Here is a 25851-nt window from a genome sequence, read left to right as displayed (position 1 = left end):
GTCCTAGTGAGCAAGCTGCCCTTGGCTGCCCCCACCTCAGCCCTGTCCCCCGGCCCTGTGCACTGGAAAGGACTCCTGTGTCCTGGCCATGCTGATAAATATGGAAACTCCATCTTTATTGGCTGTATAAACATCTCTGTCTGTACATACATTTCATACATCATAGTGCAGGGACCGAAGGGAGGGCCCACGGGGCAGCCCCAGCAGCACAACAGCTACCCCCCCTTTCCCCAGAGCCCTATCCGCTCTGTGCAAACCAAGGCCAACAGCTCCTGCTCCCGCTTCCTCCCAGGAGAAGTCACTGTATAGAGAGGGGGTCAGAGGTCAAGGGGCTAGGAGACAGGAGGTCTTGGTGGGGGGAGACATGCCACCAAGAATCAAACACTGAAGCAAAAACGGACAACTGGCACAGGCAGCAAGCAGGGAGGAAGGGGGAGGAGTCCAGCTACCCGTGGGGACCCTCGTGAGGGCACGAGTCCGGCCCTCTCTACCACAGGAGAGGCATGCTCAGCCTGCATCCCAGGGAACTAGACACAAGGGGGCCACCGGCAGACGAAGGATGGCAAGGGGGAGACGGGAACAAAGGCCTCGGTCTCTGCCCCCCGCCTGCAGCCCCTCTCTCACACCGCTAAACACCCATCTCTGTGTGTCCGGCTGGGGGAGTCGGAGACTGAGCTTCTGTGGAACTCTGGTGCCTGAGCAGGTAGGTGGTGAGGGAGAAAGCGGTTCTCAGGAGAAAGGACAGAGACTCGAGGGACAGCAGTGAGTGGAAGGAGAGAGGGCCCCCTGGCCCAGCCAGGAGATGATAGCAGCAACTGATTCCCATGATGAGGACAGGGAACACAAAAGAAATGCAAGAAGAAATACTGTGGGAAATAGGGGAGGGGCTGTCTGCTCCGCCCTCTGCAGAGCCTCAGGCCCAAACAGCAGCTGAGGCAGGTGCTCACTCCTCTCCGCACACATGGGCAGTGGGGGCAGTGGGGCCCACAGATATAACACTACGTTTGGGTCTGCCCCGTCCAACCAGGGACTAGGGCCCAGGGACTGATGATAGGGGTGGCACCGGGTCAGAAACATGGGTGCAGAATGGCTTGGCAGGGGCCTAACCTGGTAGGGGCAGAGTGACGATACACCCTTGGGGCCTCAGGTAAAGAAATCCTCAGGGAAGTCAGGAACTGGGCACCTGGTCCTGTGAAGGGACAGGAGAGAGAGAAGGGGCCGGCGTGTGAGAAAAGTCCCTAGCCACTCAAGGGGTGCAGGTCCACTTTGACTTTCTCGCCACAGCTCAGCATTCCGATGGTGGGGAAGAAGCCCCCAGAGGGTACAACAGCATCCTTCTTCCCGATGATCTTGCCATTCCGAGTAAAGAACACCTGGGGGGGGGAGTGGGAGAAGAATGGAGCGGGCAGCTCTGGCCTATTCTCTGAGGATGTACCAGCTAGCTACACAGGACTGAACCCCACTCACTGCCAAACCCCAGCATCGCTCTAGGAGAGACTTGGGATGATCCAAGAAGTGACCACAAGAGGGCGTCCTAAGGCTGGAAACCAAGTCTCAGCAACTCGTCACTCCCAATGCCTCAGAACAGGACACACCCACAGCCAGGCCTTCCCTCTTCCCTCCCCTGGCTCCACTTTCTATTCCTAACAACACCAGCCCTTGCCCAGGCCCAAGAACCCTAGTCCAACCCCAAACCCTCCACACTCACCACCACCTTCTTGCCCTCATGCTCCTGCTCTATCTCTTCCCCATCTTCTTCCTCTTCCTCTTCCTCCTCTTCCTCGTCCCCTTCCTGGTGCAGGTACATAACGTTCCGGACATTCCGGACAGCTCGGGCAGTCGGGGACAGGATCACCGTGTCACAACTGTCATCACTGTCACCTAGGAAACCAGAAAACCTGAACTCCTGGAGTACGGCCCCCACCCTCCACCCTCCACCCGACCAGCCTGGTTGCCCCACCCCACTCACCCTCACTGTCCAGAATGTAGTCCCGCGGGAACATGATCCCACAGCCCATAATGTCCCCTTTGTAACAGCGTGGCCCAAAGGGGTCCCCCACACCACTGCCATGGAAGATCTTCCCATCGTCTGTTGGAGGGAGAGGAGAGCATACAGTGAGGGAGGGGCTGACACACACACACACACACACACACACACACACACACACCCAGCAGCCCCTGCTTGAAGTTGATATTTCCCTACTCATCTTTCTGACCCAGAGGAAGGGGGAAGACGGGTGAAACAAAGATGTAGAGACAGAAGCAGGAGGAGGGCTCCAGATTAAAAAATAGAAAGAGCCCAGCCGGTGTGGCTCAGGTTGAGCATTGACCTATGAACCAAGAGGTCATGGTTCAATTCCCAGTCAGGGCACATGCCCAAGTTGCGGGCTTGATCCTCAGTAGGGGGTTTGTAATGATTCTCTCTGGTCATTGATGTTTCTATCTCTCTCCCTCTCCCTTCCTCTCTGAAATTAATAAAAATATATTTTAAAAAATACAGAGAGAGACAATGAGGGCCCATATCAAGAGCTAAGGGGGAGAGTCCTCAGGGACCTGGTCAGAGGGGAGGGGAGCCAGGTGGGACCGGGAGCTCCCGGTTTGTTCTTTCTAAAGAAAGCTCCAAAGGAAATCAAGATGACCAAAAAAAGAAAATGCAGAATCTGCAGGAAGGGCACAGAGGGAGCCAACTCAGAGGCCTGGAATGTCCAGTTTGGGCCCAGATCCCCGCCCTGGCTCTGCTCCCCGGGCTTTTAGGGCTTGGAGGAAAAACACAGATGAGGAGAAAGCAGTTTGGAAGAAAAGCAGATGACAGCAGGGAAAAGCTCTCCAGCCAGAAGCTGGAGGAGAGGCCACTTGTGGGGGGCCAGGAAAATGGATGTCCCTGAGTCTCTACATCTCTCAACCCCAGCTTCCCCAGGGCAGCCCCTGCTCACCTGCATGATAAGCCACAGACCCTCTGCTCCAGCCAGGGTGCCTGTTCTTGGGATAATCCTGCACAAAAAAGAAGAAAGAAAACCTGTGTACAATGCACAAAAGAGGACAGGAGGGGGTAGCATCTGAACCTTCAGTCTTCTGGAATAGGCTACAAGCCAGACGGCTGCTCACCACCCTGCAGCCTCACCCCTGCAGGGGAAGCAGGGAAGGTGAGAAGGGTTCTTGGCTTTCCTGGCCTGGGCTGCAAGCTGTCCCCACCCCACACCCAGGGCTCAGTGCATGTGATGCAGTCACAACACTCGCAGTCCTAGGGTCACTTGGGGTCTGTACCCTTACACAGCAGACACACACAACCAGGCTCTGTCTCAGATTTACCAGGATCCCCAGCCCCATCCCAAAAGCCCCAGAGCTGAGCAGCTCCACAGGCAGAAAGCAGCACTCGTGCCCACCTTCCGGGCCAGCCCCAAGGCGATGTAGCATTTCTCTCCAGGGTCTACAATCTCCACCTCGAAGTAGTGGCTCCGTGTGCTCAGTGGGTGCCGGGCCTGGGCCAGCCCTACATCAACGATGCTCTTGCCCTTGCCCAAGTACTCCAGCAGCTGCGGGGAAGAGTGGGGGAGGAGGATAAGGAGACAGGCTCACACCGCCCTGGAAACCTGGTCCCAAGGCCATCTGGGGACCAGTTTCCTGTGTCTGACAAAAAACCCTGGCTGAAAGGTAAAAGATCCTAGAGGTACAATGTGGGCCTTAGTGTTCTGGGCAGGCATGGGAGAAGAGAGATGGGGCCAGGGTAGCAACGACAGCAGCATGAGCGAGAAGGCTGAGCCCCTTGCAGAATGCTGCACCTGCCTGCCTACTGAGCCTTGTTTTGGGGGAGACAGGGAGAACAGCACAGCAGTGCGGATGGCTGAGTGCTGGGAACCACAGGATACATCATCACTTCCCTGGACAGCCCTGCGGGGAAAGGTACACCCTGAACAAGAGAAAAGGCGAAGAGAAGACGAGGCTCTGAGGAGACCTGGCCACTTTCATGGAGGGCCTAATGGGGACAGGTAAGGTGCCAACGCCAGGTGTTCGGGGGAGGGGAGAGAAGCTCAGAAGCCAATTCCGTCTGGGATTGAACTGAAATAATTCTCAAGGTGTTTGTTTTATTTGACTTCAAACAGAGCTGTTTGTAGCTGGGGCCAGGGAGGTGCCAGAGAACTCAAAAGGACATCTCTCCTCCTTCATTTAATGTGAGGGAGGGGAGCAGCAGAACAAAGCTAGGAAGACAAGCTTTCCAGTTCCCAGCCCCTCGTGGCATATATCTATCTATCTATCTATCTATCTATCTATCTATTATTGATTTCAGACAGGAAGAAAGAGGGAAGAAGGGAGGGAGGGAGGGAGGGAGGGAGGGAGGGAGGGAGGAAGGGAGGGAGGGAGGGAGGGAGGGAGAGAGAGAGAGAGAGAAACATCTGTGATGAGAGAGAATCATTGATTGGCTGCCTCCTGCATGCCCCCTACGGGGGATCAAGCCCACAACCCGGGCATGTGCCTTTGACTAGGAATCGAACCCAGTACCCTTAGTCCCCAGGCCCATGCTCTATCCACTGGATCAAACCAGCTAGGACCCCTCGTGGCTCTTCGAAGCTGGAGCAAAGGTGTGGAGAGGGAACGAGAGGGGAGATGACTGAAGGGCTCTTCAGTACACCATGGTCCTGCCTGGGCATGATGGGGTGGCAACTCCAATCTGGGAGGATTTATTTGTCAGTCGCCATGGTAATAACAGAACTATGACTCAACTCCATTCCCTCTTTCCCCCCACCTTCAGCCTCGCCTGGGATTCCTTAATCCCTTTTTCATTAGCCAAACTGCCCCTTAAGACTTTCTTCTACCTTCCCACCCTTCCAGCCCTGAAGAATACACTTTCCCTGGGGACCTCCTTCACATACTCCTGGACGCCTTGGAACACTGGCCTCTCACCCCACCAAAGCACCTGCCTGAACAGGAAAGGGATTGTGCTCACCGGCAACAACAAGGAAGCCTGTCTTCGGCATCCCCTTCAGAGAGGAAATAAAGGGACTTGGTCCCCTTCTTATCTCTGGGCTCCCAAAGCCCTGCCACCACAAGCCCAGCCTCCCTTTCTCGCCAAAGAGAACTGGAGGCAGGGTGGGGGCGGGTGTCAGGGTAAAAGCCAGGGATGTACAGACCACCTAAACCCACACCCAGGCCGGCTCTCCTCTCCTTCCTGCAGCCAGGGCATTACGCTCTAGCCCAGTCTTCTCCACACGTCGATCGCACCGCTTTGTTTCACCAGAGCGGGGTGCCCTGCGTCACCTGCTGGACTTCTGGACACTGATTAAGACCCACACTGTTTAGATTCTGCTCATGGTCCTCTGCGTGTTCTCTGCTTGGCCTGGGTTCCTGCTCTGCACCTCTCCCCACAGCCGGGAGGGCTGTAGCTTGATGCACACTAATGAGCTTCCATCCCACCCAGTCCGAGCTGCCCCCAGACCACCCTCTCCACCCAGCATTGCAGAACTGGGTGGGAGACTCCACAGCTGCCCTTGACCCACTCCATCCAACTGGCCTCAGCGTAGACAGCAAAGTGTTCTCCACTCCCAGAGCCAAGAGACAGCGGATCCAGACCCTGATCCTTGGGGAAAGCCCATCCAACCATTCCCTCTAGCTCAGCCCCGAGAAGGGCAGCGCTGCAGACTCGTCTATGGACAGCCTTCCGCTAAAGGGCCAGGAAGATAAAACACACTAACAGGCACTCACAGAGTTCAGGCAGACTGCTGACGGCCTGCTGGACTAGACCCCTGCACAATGTGCCCTCTTCAAGAGAGGTGCCACCCACCCCTCAGGACAGAAGCCACCCCAATTCATCTGGTCCTCTTGGATCCACTCACCTGCTCCTGGGCAAAGTCCCCCCCAAGCTTTCCAGAACCTTCTCAGAGAACTTAAGGGATGGAGTGAGGGGAAGTTTGGCCTTCCTGACCATCCTTGCTTCAATCCACTCCTCCCCTCCTTAGACTAGGGCTATTAGGCACCTAGAGGAGAGTCTTAGTTGTAAAGCCTGATGCTGGTCCTTTATTTGTGCCTCAGATGCCTTAGTTTGAAAGAGAATCAATCAGACCGGGGTTCAGATCCTAACTCCTATTTCTTACTGGCCACTAACCTTGAGCATTTCCTTAAGCCTAAGTTTCTTCATCAGTTAAATCAGGATACTACTATCTGCATCTCTAAAAATAGGTGAGAAGACGAAATTAAGTGTCAAGTGCTTATCACAGAGCCTGACACCCAGTAGGTGATCAATACACATTTCTGCCTTTCCCTAAATCAGAAATGGGGGTTATACTGAAACAGGCCAACATATTAGTGCTCCCTAAACATTAATAGTCACCCCAAAGCTGCGGCAGACTGGACATGCCGATCACAAATTAGGAAATGATGTTTCACCTCAGCCTTTACGTCCAAAGGGAACAGGCCCTTAGGCTCTCAGCACCAAGTCCTGTTTTCCCAAGACAGATGGCCACTTCCCAGATGACTCTGCCCCAACTGACCATCTGTCCTCCTCCCAGTGTTTCTCTTCAGACAGTGCCCAATCTGCAGGAATGCTCCTTTATACCTTTGGTGGAGGTAGAGGGAACCCTTTCCTTGGGGCTCTCATACCCCCCTGCCTCTTATGTGTCCCTCCAAACACAACCAAAGCCTTGAAAGGCCAACAGGTGGATTCAATGCCAGAGTGGAGGCTGCAGACTCGAATGCAGAGAGCCTACTGCACCCCCCCTCTCCCTGTACCATAGCACTTCTCAGCTTGTGCTCCCTGCTGGTATCTGCCCTCCTCTTGCCAGCGGAAGCCCTAATCCCTCTTGACAGGAGCAATGAAAGGCTCAGTGCCCTGAGGGCGTAGAGGAGCTGAAACAGGAACCAAGAACATGCTCCCCACCAGCCAGCTCAGGCCCCAACATGGTCCCCTCCTGAGTTAGGGCCATGAAGGACCCCTGGGAGGGTGGGGCCTCATTCACCCCCCTTTGTGTATCAAAGCTGTTGCCCCGTCACTATGGAGTTGTCAAAGGAGCTCTGACTAGAAAACAAAGAAAAGACAGAATGAGTCTAATCTCCAAGCTTTACTAACCGCCCCCATCCTCTACTCATTACCTTCATGTGCGAGGCTTTGGGGCATGGGTGAGGTGAGGGATAACACCCCCATTCCTGAGCAATGCAGCAGCTACACTCCAACACCCTCAGAGTTCCAGGAAGGAGGGTAAGCTGAGGCCACAGGAAGCAGGGGAAGAATTCCACTCAAGAAAGCCAGGTCTTGGCCGGTGTTGCTCAGTTGGTTAGGCATTATCAGGGAATTGTCTGTGCACCAAAAGGTTGCTGGTTTGATTCCCAATCAGAGTACATGCCCAGGTTCAATCCACGGTAGGGGGCGTGCTAGAGGCAGCTGCTTGATGTTTCACTCTTACATCAGTGTTTCTCTCTTTCCCTCTCCCTTCTTCTCTCTCAAAAAATCAACTAAAAAAAAAAAAAAAAAGGAGCCAGGTCTAACTCTTTATAGACACTCAGATTAAGCAAACATGACTGAAAATTAGCACCTGTTGCCAAAACCGGTTTGGCTCAGTGGATAGAGCATCAGTCTGCGGACTGAAGGGTCCCAGGTTCGATTCCAGTCAAAGGCAAGTACCTTGGTTGCGGGCACATCCCCAATAGGGGGTGTGCAAGAGGCAGCTGATCGATGATTCTCTCTCACTGATGTTTCTACAATAGCTCTCTATCCCTCTCTCTTCCTCTTTGTAAAAAAAATCAATAAAATATATTTTTTTAAAAATTAACACCTGTTGAATAATGTAAATAGTGGGTATATGAATGTTCACTGTACTATTTTTTCAACTTTTCTGTATGTTTAAAATTTTCCATAATGAATGTTGGAGAGAAAAAGGTCAGAAATTGAATTTGCTCTTCTTTTGGGAAGAACCAGTGAAAAGGGAGAAGAAAGGATGATTGAGATTCCAAAACTGAGAAAAAGGACTAGGAATAAAAGAATACCAAGGCAACCAAATAAACTCACCCAGGAGGGCCTTGGCTGAAGGACAAGAGAATCCCTGGGAAGGAGGAATTGAGGCCCAGGAACTCCAGCTTCATCTTAAGAGAAGGGGGCAGGAGAAGAGGGCAGCAGGAGGGGAGATGAGTGGCGACAGGAGAGTGGGCTTGGACAGAAGGTAACAGCACATATTAGGCAGTGGAAAGGCAGTGGGTAGGATTCAAAGAATGAATATCTGGGCTTAGTTTTGTCACTAATTCACTTTTTAACATTTTAAAATATCTTTTTATTGATTTCAGAGATGAAGGGAGAGAGAGAGAAATAGAAACATCAATGGTGAGAGAGAATCATTGATCGGCTGCCTGCCTCACACCCACACTAGAGATCGAGCCCACAATCCAGGCAAGTGCCCTGAGCGGAATCGAACCGTGACTTCCTGGTTCATAGGTCAATGCTTAACCACTGAGCACACTGGCCAGGTACTAATTCACTTTTTAACATTTGAACAAGTCTCTTCACTTCTCTGGGACTATTTTTTGATCAACAGCATAACATGGTATCAGGGAACGTGTGGCCATCACAATGCCCAGAGACAGAGACGCTAAGCATCCTGTCCGTCAAGAAACTGTCTCACCTAAAATGCCCACAGCCTTCGTACTAAGAAACCCTGGACTAGGGGGCACCAAAACCTCTCCCAAATCTTTGTGGTTCTAAAGGGTGCTCTCCTGGGAACGTCACCCAGGGCAGGATAAACAAGCTTCAACACAGCAAAGGTCTGAGGTCCCATGGAAGGGCTCCCCACAGAGGGGAATGATAAAACAGGAAAGGCAAAGAGGAGAAAGAGCCGTGCTGAACATAGAAATAGGAGGCACAGGCATGGTCCAAATGACCTCCCCTAGGCTCCTCCAGACTGACACACCTCTGATTGCTGGATCAGAAATTCAGTGCATGACCACAAAAGGGAGGGGATCAACAGACAAGTGGACGGGAGGCCCAGGGGATGGAAGAAAGTGGGTAAGTCCCCTTATTAGAAAGATGCACCCCATAAAGGCACATTTCCTTCAGGAGGCGCATGCCTAATCTGCTCCAGAGGAGCAAGTGTTCAGGGAGTAGTGTGCCCACTCTGCTAGCTGTTAGAAGCTGGAGGGTCTGAAAAAAAGAGCCAAATGTAACGGCTTATGTCTAAGAAAGAAAAAAAATCTTCCACGCTTGTCCTGAGGGTGTTGGGGGAAGGGCAGAGAGAAATGAAGGCTATTTATAAATGTCTACAGGATTCTGCATCAATTAGAAAAGATTGCCTGGGAGGAGCCGGGAGCAGAGTGGGGACAGGTCCAGGCAGGGAAAGCACGCCAGGAAAACACTCTTGAAGAGAGGTCAGGGATGAGAGCGGGAACACAGCCCTGGCTGAGTCCCAAGTTCAGCTCTGTAGATGTTGTCAAAATGATGGTGGAAGTGGAAAAGAAAGAGAAAAGGGCCTAGGAGTGGGCATCCAAGGCCTCCTGGCTCACAGCATAGCAGTCCTTGGACCCTAGTGTCCGAAGCAGCAGGACGACACACTTTCTGCCATTTTCCTTGAGTTTAACTCACCTTGAACTCCAGAAGGGCAGGAGGGGGGGCCTTGCTCATTATCCACTTCTACCCCCCAACCTCACCCCCATGCTTCTGTTTTGCTCTCAAAGGCTGATTTGAAAACAGCCTGGGTTGGCGGTGAGAAGGCCAGAGGATGGAGAAAAGGTTGAGCTGGGAGCAAGGGGGGCAGCAGAGGGACAATTCGAAGTGGGAGGTCTGAGCAGTCCCCTGGAGACCAGGGCCAGACCCCGACTCAGCATCCATTCACTCCCAACCTAGCATGAGGTACAGAGGGTAGATGTGAAGGTGCACACACATCCCAACAAAATTTAAAATCCAAGAAAAGACTAAAGCAGGCATGAAAAGACTAAAGGAGTCAGGGAAGGGGTACAAGCCAGAAAAGAGAGAGAATACATCTTTTTAACCAAGATGTATAAAAAAGCAAGCAGTGCATTGACAAGAGTTCTCACGGACCTTCCTATGCCCCTAGTCTCATCCTCTATAGAATGTAGAGGGAAAACAGAAGATATTGACATTGACATTTACTCAAAATGAGCTCAAAGAACCTTTCCACATGAGCAGGACTTGTGACCACACTTGCCCCACAGCAGTGAATGGAAAGCCTGGGGAGCTAAGCTGTGATACAGCCCAGCGGGGGATGCAGGCATCCTGCCTCCCAGTCAGCCCCAGCCTCTCAAAGGCAGGTGTGCAGGGCAGCAGGGCTCACCAGGTGCCGAAGGAGCCAAAGAAGACAAAGGAGAACTGCTACTTGTTCCGAGAGTAAAGCTCTCAAATGAAGGGGATGGGAAGAAAGTGAATCAGTGCTAAGAAGAAAACAGATTTTAAAAAATCGTGTCAAGACTCCCCCAGGCTATGCTGCCAAAATTCCCATTTCCCCAAACCTTACAAAAGACACCGTCCTTACCCCCAATTCTAAGCAATTCAGACCTGCTTATGTGCCCACGGGTGTCCTGCCCAGTCCTCCCGCCCACCCCCGCTGCCCCTTACTTACAGTTCCACAGACCCTGACATCATGCAGGCGGCCCCATTCGTCCTCATAGCTGTCCACCATCATGACACTGTCGTCCTCACGGCCCAGCTCGGCGTTGAGGTGCAGCCGTACCTCCTCACCCAGGGAGTGCATGCCCACGGCTGGGAACAGCCCGTCTGGGGACATGGGCATGATGGTGGAGCCCACCTGCAATGGGGGAGAGAGGAGCTGCCATCCGGCTCACTTTTGCATAGCTCATCTCATTCTCACAGGCTGCTTCTGAGATGATGCAAAAAACAATTATCACATACGCTGCCAGACAGAAAAACAGAGGTGTCGAGAAAAAACTTAAAGCTGCTAAGTACTCCTAGCCGAGGAAGGTTTTCACAGAGCTAGAAGGCAAACACAAGGCTTTCAACTTGCTATGCGTGTGTGTGCATGGAGGCAGGAAAATGCTGAGGCCTAGGTGCTGAGGGAGTAGGGATTCTCAGCCTCGGCCTGAGGAAGCAGTTTTCCCAGGGTTGGGCACAGAGCTGGTGGCTCTCTTTGCTGTGTGCTCTTATCCCACCTCTTCCCTACTTCTAGTCTCTCTCTGAAGAAGAAAGGGAAGGAGAAGTGAAACAGAGAAAATAAACACAGAAAAGACATATCCTCGAAAGTATTCAAGTCAAAAACCCAAAGAGGACCTCCAACTTATATAGCCAGGCCATCATCTTCTCGTCTTTGTTCCTGCTCAAAACCCTCCCCCAGTTCTGTCCCCCACAATTTCTGCTCATCCGCCATGGCACTAGCTGCCCCTCTGCATCTTTCATCTGGGTAATGGCCAGCTTCCCTGGGCAGGGAAGTGTCTTCTCCTACACCAGATGTCAGGAGAACCTGAGGCTGGACGGAAGGAGGTGGGATGGAGCAAGCGCCAGCCAGCAGCCTCTTTCTTATCACTCCCACAAATTCTTACACAGCTTCAAACTGCTTAAAACCAACTTGGGATTTCCACTTACCCGCTTCCCGTTTTTGGTGAAGAAGATCTGAGCAGTCTGTACATCAAAGGACACAGGCTCAATACCGCAGCCAATCCGGTCCCCGGAGTTGCACTTTGACCCAAACTGGCGGCCCTTGGCTCGGCCATTGTACAGCCTGTGGACAGAGCAGCACAGACACGGGGCCTGAGCTGAGCCTCTCAACTTCTTCCCGGTGCCAACAGCTGAGGCCTCATCTTGCTGCTTCCCAGTCATCCTGTGACAGCATCTACCTATGTCCTAGCACAAGTTCCACCCTTCCTCTAAGTCTACAAACCTCCAAGAGTAGCCAGTAAGCCATCTTCCTGTCCTGATCAGAAAAGTCTATGAAAATACCCCAAGATAAGTGAAGGAATGGCAAAGGCACTCTGAGGTAGTCCTTTATATCTAAGACTAGTGGCCCAGTACACAAAATTCATGCACATTAAAAGGAAATTAATTAGAGGAAATATTTTAATATTGCTATTGGCTCTTTCTGTATAATAAAAGTATCAGTGATGAAAGAAAATTAGTAAAATGTATATGAAAATCTTTCTCCTGTCAGAGTCTGTGGCATACCATGAGACCTAGAGTCAAGTCCCTGCCCACCTACACATGCTTCGAAAATGCAGGAGAACCAGACTCAGTTGACCTCACCCCCATTGGATGAGACCCAGACCCAGCCTGCCCCACCCCTGTCAAACCCCTCAGGGCAGAGGACACAGCCTCAGGTCCCCCGGCCTGGCACTGGGTAGGGCAGTCTCAGGTCCCCTGTTAAGCCCTGCCAGGCAGAGGGTACAGCCTCAGGTCTCTCAGATCCCCTGTCAAGCCCCCCTGGGTGGGGGGCGCAGCCTTAGGTCCCCCAGCTCGGCCTGAGGACCCCTGGCCCCAGCTCGAGGGCTCCAGGGCGTGATGACCATTTGCATATTAGCTCTTTATTATATAGGATTCCCTAACCCCCGAATCCATAGGATGGAGGTTAGGTTCCGCAGGAGGAAACTCACTTGCCATCATCAGCATGGTAGGCTACAGAGTCAGGCAACCAGCCAGGCTGGTGATCCAAACTGTAGTACTGAGGGACCAGCCCCACCGCGATGGTGCCTCGGACACCACTGTCCACAATCGACACCTGGAGGGAGGAGAGCAGGGCAGTTAGCACAGATCGGAATGGGAACTGCTGCTGGTGTGGGGAAGGGAGGCTAGCCATCAAAGGGGACTGAGCTCAAAGAGACAACAGACATGGGAATCGGAGAAAAAGACAGGGCACTCAGAGGGGGAACTGGGAGAGTGGGGCCTACTTTACTGTGATTACTTAGAAAATACTTCCCAATTAATGGATAGGACTGGACGCAGAGGCTGGGCTTGGGTTAATGGTGGGAAAGGACATGGATCAAAGTCTACTTGGATGAGGGGCAGGAGAGCTGAAGGGATGGCATGACAGGACTCCAGGGCTCCTCTCTCTCAGATTGGGCACCATGCTACCCTGTGCCCTTTTCCCAGCCAACAGGCCAACAGGACAGCTCTGACGGAAAATGGAAAGGCCCACACTGTGAACCCAGTAAAAAAAAAAAAAAAAAAGGAAAGAAAGGTTCTTGGAGCGTAATGATCTCACCCCCTGCTCTGCCCACCTCAAAATAATTGCTGTCCTTGGTCAAGGGTCGAGAAGCCACATAGCAGCCAACTTCACCGGAGTTTCCATGGTAACTGAGGAGGAATGAGTGGGAAGTTCCATTAGCAACCTAGCCCAGGAGTTGGGGGAAGGGCCTCATCTCCAGCCCTGACCCTGCGAAGGCCCGCACAGAGGAGAATCCACTAGGCCACACGTTAGGACATCGGCACAGACACCGTAACAAGATACTTGAGGTCCTCCCGCTGCCTCCAATCAGGGTCCAAGCCACCCTGACCAATGCAACCTGGTTTCTTCATTTCCAGGGGGAAAAGACAGCAGGGCCTCCCTTAGTTACTAAGGGTCTCACAACTCTGTCTAACCTCAATCCCTCCTGCTGCAGCTCCGGCCCTTTTCCTCTGGCTCCGTCTTCCGGGAGCTGGAGAACGGCTGGTCTCTATCCTCTGGACCATAGCCCTTCGTAGACTGGAAGACAGTTATTCAGTCCCCACTCCTCAGCTTTCTTGTTTCCAGGCTAAATAACACTACTTTCTTCCCCCCTTCAGTGACAACTTTGTGAGTTAGGCTCGGAAGGAGTCAGGGAAGGGGTACAAGCCAGAAAAGAGAGAGAGGGAGAAAAAGCACAACCCAAAGGGTTGTAAGGCGGTGAGCAGGATGCATTACAGAACCATCCTTCCCCAAACAGGAACTCCACTGCCTTTGAAATGGTCACTCTTCACCTAAGGCAGTGGTCAGCAAACTGCGGCTCGCGAGCCACATGCGGCTCTTCCACAAAATACCACGTACCCTAACTAAGTTAATAACAATGTACCTACCTATATACAATAGTTTAAGTTTTCAAAATTTGTCTCTCAAAAGAAATTTCAATCATTGTACTGTTGATGTTTGACTCTGTTGACTGAGTTTGCCGACCACTGACCTAAGGCAACGAGACCCCTGGCACCCTCTCAACCATCCACCCCACCCCCACCCCTGCACGCAAGTCTGTTCTCTGCACAAGATGGATGACCTCAATCTTGAGCGCTTGGGCAACTCCTGAGACCCCCAGCAGCCTCCTGCCTCTCACATGACGGCTTCCAATGAGACAGGAGAGTGACCCAGAGTCACGGGCAGAAGAAGGTGCAGGGGGAAGCAGCACACACTGCTCCACGCAGAAAGGCCCCCACGGTCAACGGCACCACCCTCCCCGGGCAGATAGACAGTCCCCTGCCTAAAAAAAAGCCCGTTTTCATCTCTAAGATCTGGCACACGAAGGAAAATGTGGGAAAACTCCCCTAAACTCACCTCAAAGTGTCTCCATCTACAAGAATGTGCTTGAACCTCTCCTGATACCGGAATGCCCGGACCTCCCGAATCTCCCGGATCCGCCGACGCCAATTCAGAAACCGGTAGTGCAGATTGAGGTCATCCATCTTGTTCATGAGAACAAACCTGTGTGGGTGGGGAGAGAGGGATTGAGAAGGAAGCAGGGCCCTTAGCAAAGCATCTCAGCCTGTTTTACCAGCAATGTGGTGAGGGCGCTGGACCGGAAGCCAGTTGCCCAGGTGGACCTCAACAATCTCCGTCCTCATTCTTCCGTTCAGCAAACGTTTTATAATTCTGGGTGCTACAGACACGCTGTGGACGAGATGGAGGGGATTCCAGCTCTAACAGGGCTTCCATTCTAGTGTAAGGAGGCAGGCCAGAACATAGGCAGATCTGACCATGTTAGACACTGGAGGAAAAAGCAGAGTGAGGGGATCAAGAACATGGGGTGACCTCTGTCTACAGAAGGCCTCTCTCTGAGGAGGAGACATTAGAGTTGGACGAGAAGGAGCCAGGCATGTTACAAGTCCAAGAAAGGGCATTCCAGGCCCAGGGGACAGCCAGGACACAGGTCCTGGGGTAGAAGGGAGCGGGCCTGGGAGGGAAACAAAAGGCCAGGTGGCTGATGTGTAGGAAACAGGAAAGATAACACAAGAGGAAAACGAGAAGGCAGGGGCCAGATCAAGGCCTTAGAGACCATAGCGAGGAGTTTGTGTGCTTTATTCCAAGTGTGACGGGAAACCTGTGGAGGGTTTTAAGCGAGGAAATGATACGGACTTAAGGCCATTCAGACTTAAAGATCATTCAGGCCGTTGTGGGAGAACTGACCAAAAGAGGAGCGGGGGTGGTGAACCATGAATGACGAGGCTGTGGCACCAGTTCAGATGAGAGCCAGCATCCACTCAGAGGGCAGCAGAGAAGATGGAGCGTAGTAGAATGATCTGGGTGTTTGAACCACCAATGGTGCTAACATAGGAATGAATGAACGAATGAACGAACAAATGAATGAATGAGTGAGTGAGTGAATGAATGAATTTTTCCTGGAAGCCAAAAGTGAGAAAAGGGTGCGGTACTTTCCCTGTTCCCCAAACCCTGAGACAGGGGTCCCCTCAGGCCTGACAGTGCTCTGCACACAGTAGGTGCTTCGTAAGGGCAGGCCCAGAAGGGTAAGCACCTGCGGGCAGCCTGTGCCTCTCCTCCCTCGGCCAGGGCTGATCCGAGGTAGCGCCGGCGCCCCAGACTCCGGGGCATCTGCTTCCCCAGAGCCCCGCAGCCGTGGCACCGGCCAGCGGCGGCAGCACCAGCCCCGCCTCCACCCGCCCGGCCACTGAGAGGAGAGCCCGGGGCGCCGCGGCCAGCCTGTCAGATGACGACGCCCAGCCTCCCCAAGCCTGGCGCGGGGCGAGGGTCCCGACCGGGGAAGCCTCCGGGCAAGAGCGCCAGGCGCCGCCCTGGGCTCCCGCCTCCCGCCTCAGGCCCGGGGGAGACCCGGGATCTCTGGGACCCCGCCCCCGATCCCCGCCTACCGGGGCCGCCGCGTCCTCCTCATCCATAGGCCTCTCAGCTCGCACTCCAGCTCTTCGGCCGCCGCCACCACACACATCCGGGTCCCCGCCCTACCTACTCCCTAAGGCCCGCCTTTAACTACTCTCCTAGACCAATCCGAAACGACCTCGGACGACAGGCATCTGCAGGAGCCAATAGGAGGGCGCAGTCGGGGTCGGGCGCGGCCCGGTGAACCGGGTACCTAGCGCTGGGTGGGGCTGCCAACCGGGGTGTCGGGGCGTGGGAGGCGGCGACGTGGCGGCGCGCGCGCAGCGCCGGGCGGTCTGGGCGCTGACGGGGCGATAGCGGGGTGGCTCCTGGGCAGGCGGAGAAGGTAGAAGCGCGCGGATAAATACTGGCTAGTATTTCCTGAGCCGCGGTCTGCACGAGATGTGATGCCAAAAGCTTTGTGGGGATTCCTTTTAATATACTCTATAGTCTTATGAATCTTATTACGATCTCTCTCTCTCTCTCTTTTTTTTTTTTTTTTTTTTGTAAATGAAGAGCCTGAAGCAGGCCTCCATTGATTTTTTACAGAGAGGAAGGGAGAGGGAGAGAGTTAGAAACGTCGGTGAGGGAGAAACATTGACCAGCTGCCTCTTGCACACCCCCTACTGGGGATGTGCCCGCAACCAAGGTACATGCCCTTGACCGGAATCGAACCTGGAACCCTTCAGTCCGCAAACCGACGCTCTACCACTGAGCCAAACCGGTTTCGGCGAGCTCCATTTTTTGTAACCTTTTGCTCACTAGGGGACATTCCATTCCAGGAGAGAATTTCGAATGCAAAAGGCACAGTGGCGTGAAACTTCCGCAAGCCCAAACACTTGGCATGTCAGGAACAAAGGAGTCTGGTGTGATAAGAAAGTGGGGTTGGAGTCATAATGTGAAGAGAAGAAGGATACAAGCATTTATTGAATACCTTCGAAAGTGTTATTGCCATTCTGGGGAGGACTTCCTTGATTTCCTCCCATCACCAAATCCCTTTTCCAAATCAGGAGGTTTTTTTCCCCTCTGTATTTTTATTCTATCTTGTTTGCACCTCATTTATAGCCCTTATTACAATTATACTTGTATTATTAAGGTCCCCTCTGTGTGTAGACCTGTCTCTGCTAGCCTGTGAGCTACTTCAGACACTGGGATTTATCCTATTCTTATAAATAGACAATCCACAAATGTTGAATGAAACAGAAGTCATCATCTCTTACACCATACACAGTGACCACTGGCATGCTGGAAATAGGTGTTGATGAAAAATTGAGAACCTAGGTTAGAGCCCCAATTCTGTGACGGAAAGATCTAGATCAGTGTTTCCCAAACTTCTCTCATGATGAGAATCACCTGGTGGAGTTGTTAAAACACAGATTCCTGAATCCCAACTAAGAAGTGCTAAACTAGAATTTTTGAGAACATATAGGTAAAATTGCATACCTAACTTAGTGCTCTGTATATAAAATCTGTCTTAGAGCACTAGTTAAGTATACAATTTTACCTATATGTTCCCAAAAATTCTAGTTTAGCACTTCTTAGTTGGGATTCAGGAATCTGTGTTTTAACAACTCCACCAGGTGATTCTCATCATGAGAGAAGTTTGGGAAACACTGATCTAGATCTTGGTATTCTTATTAAAAAGTATTGAAATGTGTTCTCTTAGCTCCCTTCCAGCCCCTGAGTTACATGGTTCCGGATAGTTACTCTCCTTAACTTGTCACCAGTTCCTTCTGTTTCCTTCATTTCCTCTCTTCCACCCCTTCTTCCTGAGCTGTGAAAATACCCCAAATGTCAACTCAGCTCTTCCCAAAGGCAGCTAAAGCGTGACCAGCCACGCAGCTCCTAGAGTCATGTCCACGGTCACAACTGGGTCTCCTGACTCCCTCCAGAAACTAGCTAGCTAGGGCCTGAGATGGAGAGAAATGGCTGGCAGAAGGTATTTCTGAAATGTTACTGATGGTTGTTTTTCTACTCGGGATTTCCTCATCTTCAGGTGCCAAATGGGGCTGCCTTTTTGGTGAATCCTCAATCTGTTGACATTCTCAGAACCTAATTGATAATTTGTGGTTAATATCTAAATAGATTTTATTAAATAGCTTTATTGAGGTATAATTGACATGTAATAGACCATACATATTTAAGGCATATAATTTGATAACTTTTGAATATACCCATGAAAATATCACCACAATCAAGATAGTGAACATTCCATCACTCCCAAACGTGTACTCATGCTCCTTTATAATCCCTCCTTTTCATCTGCAGGAAACTACTAATCTGCTTTTGTCATTAGTTTAGTTTGCATTTTCTAGAATTTTGTATAAATGGAATCTTGTAGTATATGCTCTTGGGGAAGGTCTGGCTTCTTTTATTCAGCATAATTCTTTTGGGATTTGTTTATGTTATTGTATATATGAATAGTTCATTCTATTTTATTGCTGAGTAGTATGAATATACCACAATTTATCATTCACTTATTGATGGGCATTTGATTGTTTCAGTTTGGGACAATATTACAAACTAGAGGCCCCGGGCATGAATTTGTGCACAGGTGGGGTCCCTCAGCCTGGCCAGTGATGGGGCAATCAGGGACAGCTGTGGGGAAGGACCACAGGAGGTTGACTGGCCACAGGAGGTTGGCTGTGGGAGCGTACTGACCACCAGGGGGAAGCTCCTGCATTGAGTGTCTACCCCCTGTTGGTCAGTGCATGTCATAGTGACCGGTCAACCTCTCTTTCAGTTGGCCGGTTGTAACGGTAGCTTAGGCTTTTATATATATAGATAAGGCTGCATTCATGTTTGTATGGACATATATTTCATTTTCTCTTGAGTAGATACTTAGGCATAAATGGCCAATATATATATTTTTATTGATTTCAGAGAGAGGAAAGGATGGAGAGAGAGAGATAGAAACATCAATGATGAGAGTGAGATGGAATCCAAGATGGCTGCACAGGTAAACACTTAGCTGCAGCCACACACAACAATTTCAATAAAATACAACTAAAATATAAAATGGACATTACCCAGAACTACAGGAAAGTCGACTGACTAGAAATTCTACAATGAGAAACAAGGAGAAAACCAGAAGGAAGAGCGGAGGAGCTGTAAAAGCCTAAGGAAACCAGCCTAAAAGGGCCCCCTCTGACTCTACAACCTTCATCATGGCCTCAGCTATAATTAGGACATCTCACCCCAACATTGGATAAAGGTGATGTGGATCAAAGAGTGTACCTGAGAGTCAAGAAGATTGAAGTTTGATTTCTGGATCAGCCACCTGTCAGTCCTATAACCCTGGACAAGTTGCCTGGCCTAAGATGCCTTGTAAAATAAGGAAAATAAAGTAGGATAGTTCCAAAAAGTAAAAAAAAAAAAAAAAAAAAATGATGAGAGTGAATCATTGATCAGCTGCCTACTGCGTGCCCCCAATTTGGTCATGTGCAACCTGGTCATGTGCCCTTGACCAGAATAGAACCTTGGACCCTTCAGTCTGCAGGCCGACACTCTATCCACTGAGCCAAACCAGTGAGGACATTGTCTGTCATTCTTTTAGATTTTAGCCATCCTAATAGGTTTGTAGTGATATTTTGTTGTAGTTTCAATTTGCATTTCCATAATGACTGATGGTATTGAGCATCTTTTTCACATGCTTATTTGCTACCTATAGATCTTCTTTGGTGAAATGTACAAATCATTTGTCCATTTTTTAAAATTGAGGTGTTTTTTCTTAATATTACATTTTGAAAGTTTTTCCTTTATATACATTCTGTATTTAAATCCTTTATCAGATACATAATTTACAAATAGTTTCTTCTAATCTGTGGCTTGTCTTCTCATTCTATTAACAGTGTCTTTCAAGGAGCAGTTCTTAATCATGAAGAAGTCTAATTTATCAAGTTTTAACTTATAAATGCTTTTGGTGTCCTATTTAAGAAATGTTTGCCTAGTCCAAGATCACAAAGATATTCTATGTTTCTTCTAGTAGTTTTATGGTTTTTAGGTTTTGCATTTAAGCTATAATTCATTAAATTATTTTTATTTTGAAACAATTTTATATTTGTAAATATTTATAAAAATAGTACATGGAATTCCATACATCTTTCACCCAATTTCCTCTAATGTTCACATCTTACATAACCATAGTACAATCAATAAAACCAGGATATTAACATTGGTACAATACTGTTAAGTAATCATCACCAATTATTCCACTAATATCTTTTTTCTTGTACCAAATCTAATCCAGGATTGTCTTTTTAGTCTTCTTAGTCTGGGACAGTGATTCAGTATTTCCGGAAGAGTATATGCCAATTATTTGGTATAATGTCCCTCAGTTTCATTTTATCTGATTGCTCATTATTAGATTGAGATTATGTATTAACAACTATATTGAAATATATGATTCATTTTGCATTAGTTTTTGTATATAGTGTGATATATGGATTAAAGTTTACTTTTTAAAAAAATATTTTATTGATTTTTCTTACAGAGAGGAAGGGAGATAGAGAGCTAGAAACGTTGATGAGAGAGAAACATCAACTAGCTGCCTCTTGCACACCCCCTACTGGGGATGTGCCCACAACCAATGTACATGCCCTTGACGGGAATCAAACCTGAGACCTTTCAGTCCGCAGACCAATGCTCTACAGCTGAGCAAAACCGGTTTCAGCTAAAGTTTACTTTTTGCCTATGAATATCCAATTGTCCCAGCAGCATCTGTTAAAAAGACTATCCTTTCTCTACCGAATTGCCTTTACACCTTTGTAAAAAATCAATTGAGCAAGGAAAAAAATTTTTAAGAAAACGATAAAAAGTCAATTGACTGTATATATGTGAATATATTTGTAGACTCTCTATTCAGTTCCACTGTTCTATCTTTATGTTTAGATTACTAGAGCTTTATAATAAGTCTTGAAATCAGGTAATATAAGTCCTCCAATTTTTCTCTTTTTCTTTTTTACATTTTTTAAAATTCTCACTGGATGATATGTTTTTATTGATTTTAGAGGAAAAGGGAGAGGTGGAGAGAGAGAGAGAGAAACATCAATGTGAGAGTGAAACATTGATCAGCTGCTTTCTGCATACTCTTCACCAAGGATCAAATCTGAAACCTAGACTTGGGCCCTGATCAGGATTGAACTTGAAACTTTTTTTTTTTTTTTTTTTTAATGTACAAGGCAATGCTCCAATCAACAACCTGCCAGGGCTTGCTTTTCTTTTTTAAAGTTGGTTTGAGCTATTCCAGATCTGATCCTTTGTATTTCCATATGAAAAATCAGCTTGCCACCCTGGCAGGAATGCTCAGTTGTCTGGATCTCATCTGTGCACAGAAAGATGGCCTCTTCAATTCCAGATTCCCAGGCATATGCTGGGACTGTGGGCTCCATCCTTGGTGGGGGTCATGCTGGAGGCAGCTGATTGATGCTTCACTGTCACATCAATGTTTCTCTCTCCTTCTGACTCTGAAAATGAATTTTTAAAAATCTTTAAAGCAAATAAATAGAAATACTAAATTTGTTTGTCATCACGAGTTTTCACTGTATCTCACTGTGAATTTGTGGCAACACTTTAAAAAAAAAATCACCTTGCCAATTTCTACAAAAAAAAAAAAGTTCTCTGGGATCCCACCTCACCCCCTTGGGATTTTAATTGGCCAATTTTGAAGAACTGACATTTTAACAATATACAGTCTTCAAATCCACAAACATGTTATATCTCTCCAGTTATTTGTCTTCTTTAATTTATCTCAGAAATGTTCTATAGTTTTCACTGTGTCAGATTTATCCCCTAAGTATTCCATATTTTTATACAATTTTAAATGTTCTTTTTAATTTTAATGTCCAATTGTTTATTGCTAACATACAGAAATATAATTTATTGCATACATTAATTTTGCATATATTTGATTTTTTAAATTTTCACCTGAAGATATGTTTTCATTGATTTTAGAGAGTAGGGGGAGAAATGTTGATGTGAGAGAAAAACATGGATCACTTGCCTTCCGTACATACTCCAAACAGGAATTGAACTTGCAACCTAGGTATGTGCCCTGACTGGGAACCGAACCCACAACCTTTTGGTGACGATGCTCCAACCAACTGAACCACCTAGCCAGGCCTATATTTGATTTTGATATATGAGATTTAGTTGCCATTTCCCTAAGCTCACTCTGGTTGTCCAGTATTAAATTCTAGACTCTCAGGACAAAATTTTAGGGAGGAAAAAAGAAATATTTATTATAACCACTGTTTTATTATAGGCTATGGGAGGACACAGCAGGCCTGCCCAGACCTCAAAGAGCCCAGGTTGCCTTTGAAAAGAGCCCAGGCTTAGGCCTATGGTAATCTCACAGCTCAAGAAGTTGAAGAAGAGGTCTAGTCTTTGTGTGACTTGCCAGAGAGCTTTTATCTATCATTTTATTATTTTCTAACTTCTTTCCTTTTTCAGTCTGTGCTGACTATCATAATACACTTCTTGTGATTATTCCTACCCCACTCACAATTCAAGAGAACACTTCCTGTTATTTATCTTAAAACAACCTCTCTCTTGCTCTAGAAATTACATGTGGTTTGAGTATTTAGAGAATTAGGGCGGGGGGGGGGGGAGTTAAGTCTGCATTGAACTTAGCAAACTCTTTTTTTTTTTTTTAATATATTTTTTATTGATTTTGTACAGAGAGGAAGGGAGAGAGGTAGAGTTAGAAACATCAATGAGAGAGAGTCATTGATCAGCTGCCTCTTGCACACCCCCTACTGGGGATATGCCCACAACCAAGGTACATGCCCTTGACCGGAATCGAACCCGGGACCTTTCAGCCCCCAAGCCGACGCTCTATCCATTGAGCCAAACCGGTCCCGAGAGCAAACTCTTTTTTTTTTTTTTTTTTTAACTTACCCAAACTCCTAATGTTTTTGTACGTCATGAAAGTGTTTGTGTTAAAGTGAAAAGACCATTGAACTTGGAATCCAGTGGATCTCATCACCCAGCTGTGTGGGCTTTAGCAAGGTATTTAACTTCTCTGAATATGTCTTCTTATCTGGATGTCATAATGAAACATTGTGAGAATTATGCAAAAAATAAATAAGCATTAATTGAACTCGAGTTGAAGCTGAATATTTCTGCCTCCTCTTCAAATTGGAGAGCCCTCATCTGTTTAGTTCTCAAAGGCTGGTATCCCACCTTGCTGAGACATAGTCCAATTAGCCCTTTCGCCCACTACAAGACAGTCTAGTCTCTCCCTCAATGAGCCCGGAACTGGGGTTCAGTGCAGTTGGAAGTGGGGTTCAGTGCAATCCGGAGCTTTTGTCTCCTTCCCACTAGGGCAATCCAGCAGCACAGTCAACAGTCAGTCCTCTGCGAGCAATGTGCGTGACTCCGGGGCTCTGCCTTTTGCCGCTACCCTGAGTTTCCACCTTATAGCCTAGAATCCCTCTGTATGAGCCTGGGACCCCAGGGTCTCGCCCAGAACTGGGGTTCAGTGCAGTCGGAACTAGGGTTCAGCACAGTCCGGAGCTTTTATCTCCTTCCCACTAGGGAATGCCAACCAGGCACTCAGCCGCAGCTCCTCTCCAGCTCCATTCTCTCCCCACGTGCACACCGTGTCTCCGTACCTTAGGCTTTTACAGCTCATCTGATTTTCCTTCTGGTTTTCTCTTTCCTTCTAGTTGTAGAATTTCCAGTCAGTCAACTTTCCTGTAGTTCTGGGTAAAGTCCACTTTATATTTTAGTTGTATTTTTTGAAATTGTTGTGTGAGGCTGCAGTTAGGCGTTTACCTATGCTGCCATCTTGGTTTCTCCCCAATGAGCCCTTTCAAAGCACAGACTTTCAGCTGTGGACACAACAAGTTTGAGCCAGAGTAGGATCATTCATTCAACAAATACTGAGTACGTTGGTGTGTGCCAGGAACTGAATTAGACACTTCATTCATTCATTACAAAAAATAAAAATAAAAAAATGAGTGCCTACCATATATGTTACATGAATTATCCCTAATACTCATAACAATTCTGCAAAGTAAGTATTGCAACTTCCATTTTTACAGAGGGGGAGAAGTGTTAAGAAGAGACAAATGATAAACAGCCATGTGTTTGTTAAAGACAGGTGCTGCTGCCTCTGCTTAGACCCTTCCCCTAGTCCCCTCCCTCACAAACTTCTACTCCTGTTAATAATCAACCAAAACATCACCTCCTCTGTGAAGCCTTCTTTGATTCTTTCAGACAAACTTAAATTCTTCTACCTCTATATTCACTTGGCCTTTGATCCTTCTTATCCTTACACTAGAGGCTCAGTGTATGAAATTCATACAGAGGTAGGGTCTCTAGGCCTGGCCAGCAATCAAGACCCAACAGGGCCTTACAGCTGCTGGCCGGGGCCTTCCTTCATTCTGTGGCACCCCCTGGTGGTCAGCATACATCATAGCGAGCGAGCGAGCGAGTGAACTCCTGGTCTCCCCGTTTATTTCCTGAGGGGACAATGCATATTAGGCTTATATATAGACTAGAGGCCTGGTTCAGGAAATTCGTGTGTGTGGGGGGGTGTTCCTCAGCCCAACCTGCATCCTCTCCAATCTGGAATCCCTTGAGGGATGTACAACTGCCGGTTTTTTTAATTTAGCCAAATTAATTGGCTGTCAGACATCCCTCTCACAATCTGGGACTGCTGGCTCCCAACTGCTCGCCTCCCTACCTGCCTGGTTTCCCCTAATTGTTTTTGCATGCCAGCCTGATCACCCCTTAACCACTCCCCTGTCAGCCTAATTGATGCCTAATTGCTCCCTTGCCAGCCCAATTGCCCCTAACTGCCCTCCCCTGTAGGCCTGGTCCCCGCCCCCCCCCCCCCCCCCCCCCGCTATTTGCTCTCCCTTGCAGGCCTGGGTCCCCCCCAACTACTCTTCCCTGCAGGTCCGGTAACCCCTAACTGCCCTCCCCTTCAGGCTTGATTGTCTCCACTGCCCTCCCTTGCAGGCCTGGTCCCTCCCAACTGCCCTCCCCTGATGACCATCTTGTGGCAGCCAACTTGTGTCCACATGGGGGCAGCCATCTTATATTTTGGAGTGATGTTCAATTTACATATTACTCTCTTATTAGATAGGATAGTGTCATTGTTGATTTGCTTGTCTGTTTTCTCTAGAGCAGTGTTTCCCAACCTTCTCTCATGATGGGAATCACCTGGTGGAGTTGTTAAAACACAGATTCCTGAATCCCAACTAAGAAGTGCTAAACTAGGATTTTTGGGAACATATAGGTAAAATTGTATACTTAACTAGTGCTCTAAGACAGATTTTATATACAGAGCACTAAGTTAGGTATGCAATTTTACCTATATGTTCTCAAAAATCCTAGTTTAGCACTTCTTAGTTGGGATTCAGGAATCTGTGTTTTAACAACTCCACCAGGTGATTCTCATCATGAGAGAAGGTTGGGAAACACTGCTCTAGAGACTGTGAGCTCCTTAAGATCAGGTGAACTGACATTCAATTACACCCACAACTTGACTATAAAAATTAGAGAATGCACAGTTAGAGAAGAAGGAAAGGTTAAGAATGTGATTGTGAGCAAAAGTCCAGATGTCTGGATTCAAAGAGCATATTTGGTTAAGGGGTAGGGGATTTTTGTCAGGTAATAATAGGGGTTCTAGAACTGGAGGATTTAAAACCAAGGATTTGGACTTGATACTGGAGTTAATAGGAGTCATTGTAGGTTTCTGAGCAGATGAATTATATATTCTACTTCCATTTCAGAAAGAATTGTCAGGGTACAGAATAGATGGTGTCTGAAATTGGCAGCCCATAGGAAACTATCACCACGGCACAGGTGAAGACAATTAGAACTCAAACCGTCAGATAGTTATAGAAATGAAACC

General features: G+C 48.6%; 1 protein-coding gene across 1 annotated transcript; it reads right to left on the bottom strand.

Annotated features, from left to right (window-relative positions):
- Positions 1-80: 80 nt before the first annotated feature.
- SPRYD3 (SPRY domain containing 3) lies at positions 81-16111 on the bottom strand. Its single transcript, XM_084877320.1, has 11 exons — positions 15980-16111; positions 14433-14579; positions 13150-13225; positions 12526-12650; positions 11525-11660; positions 10548-10733; positions 3384-3533; positions 2934-2991; positions 1970-2089; positions 1709-1881; positions 81-1373 (listed from the first exon to the last, which is right to left on the bottom strand). The coding sequence occupies exons 1-11, from the start codon at positions 16054-16056 to the stop codon at positions 1239-1241; spliced, it is 1383 nt and encodes a 460-aa protein (XP_084733446.1). The 5' UTR covers positions 16057-16111; the 3' UTR covers positions 81-1238.
- Between the last annotated feature and the right edge of the window lie 9740 nt (positions 16112-25851).

Source organism: Pipistrellus hanaki (assembly GCF_964339955.1).
Source record: "Pipistrellus hanaki genome assembly, chromosome: 3".
Taxonomy (NCBI): Eukaryota; Metazoa; Chordata; class Mammalia; order Chiroptera; family Vespertilionidae; genus Pipistrellus; species Pipistrellus hanaki.
Note: the sequence above shows the minus strand (reverse complement) of the source record. Positions and strands in the feature narration are given on the sequence as shown.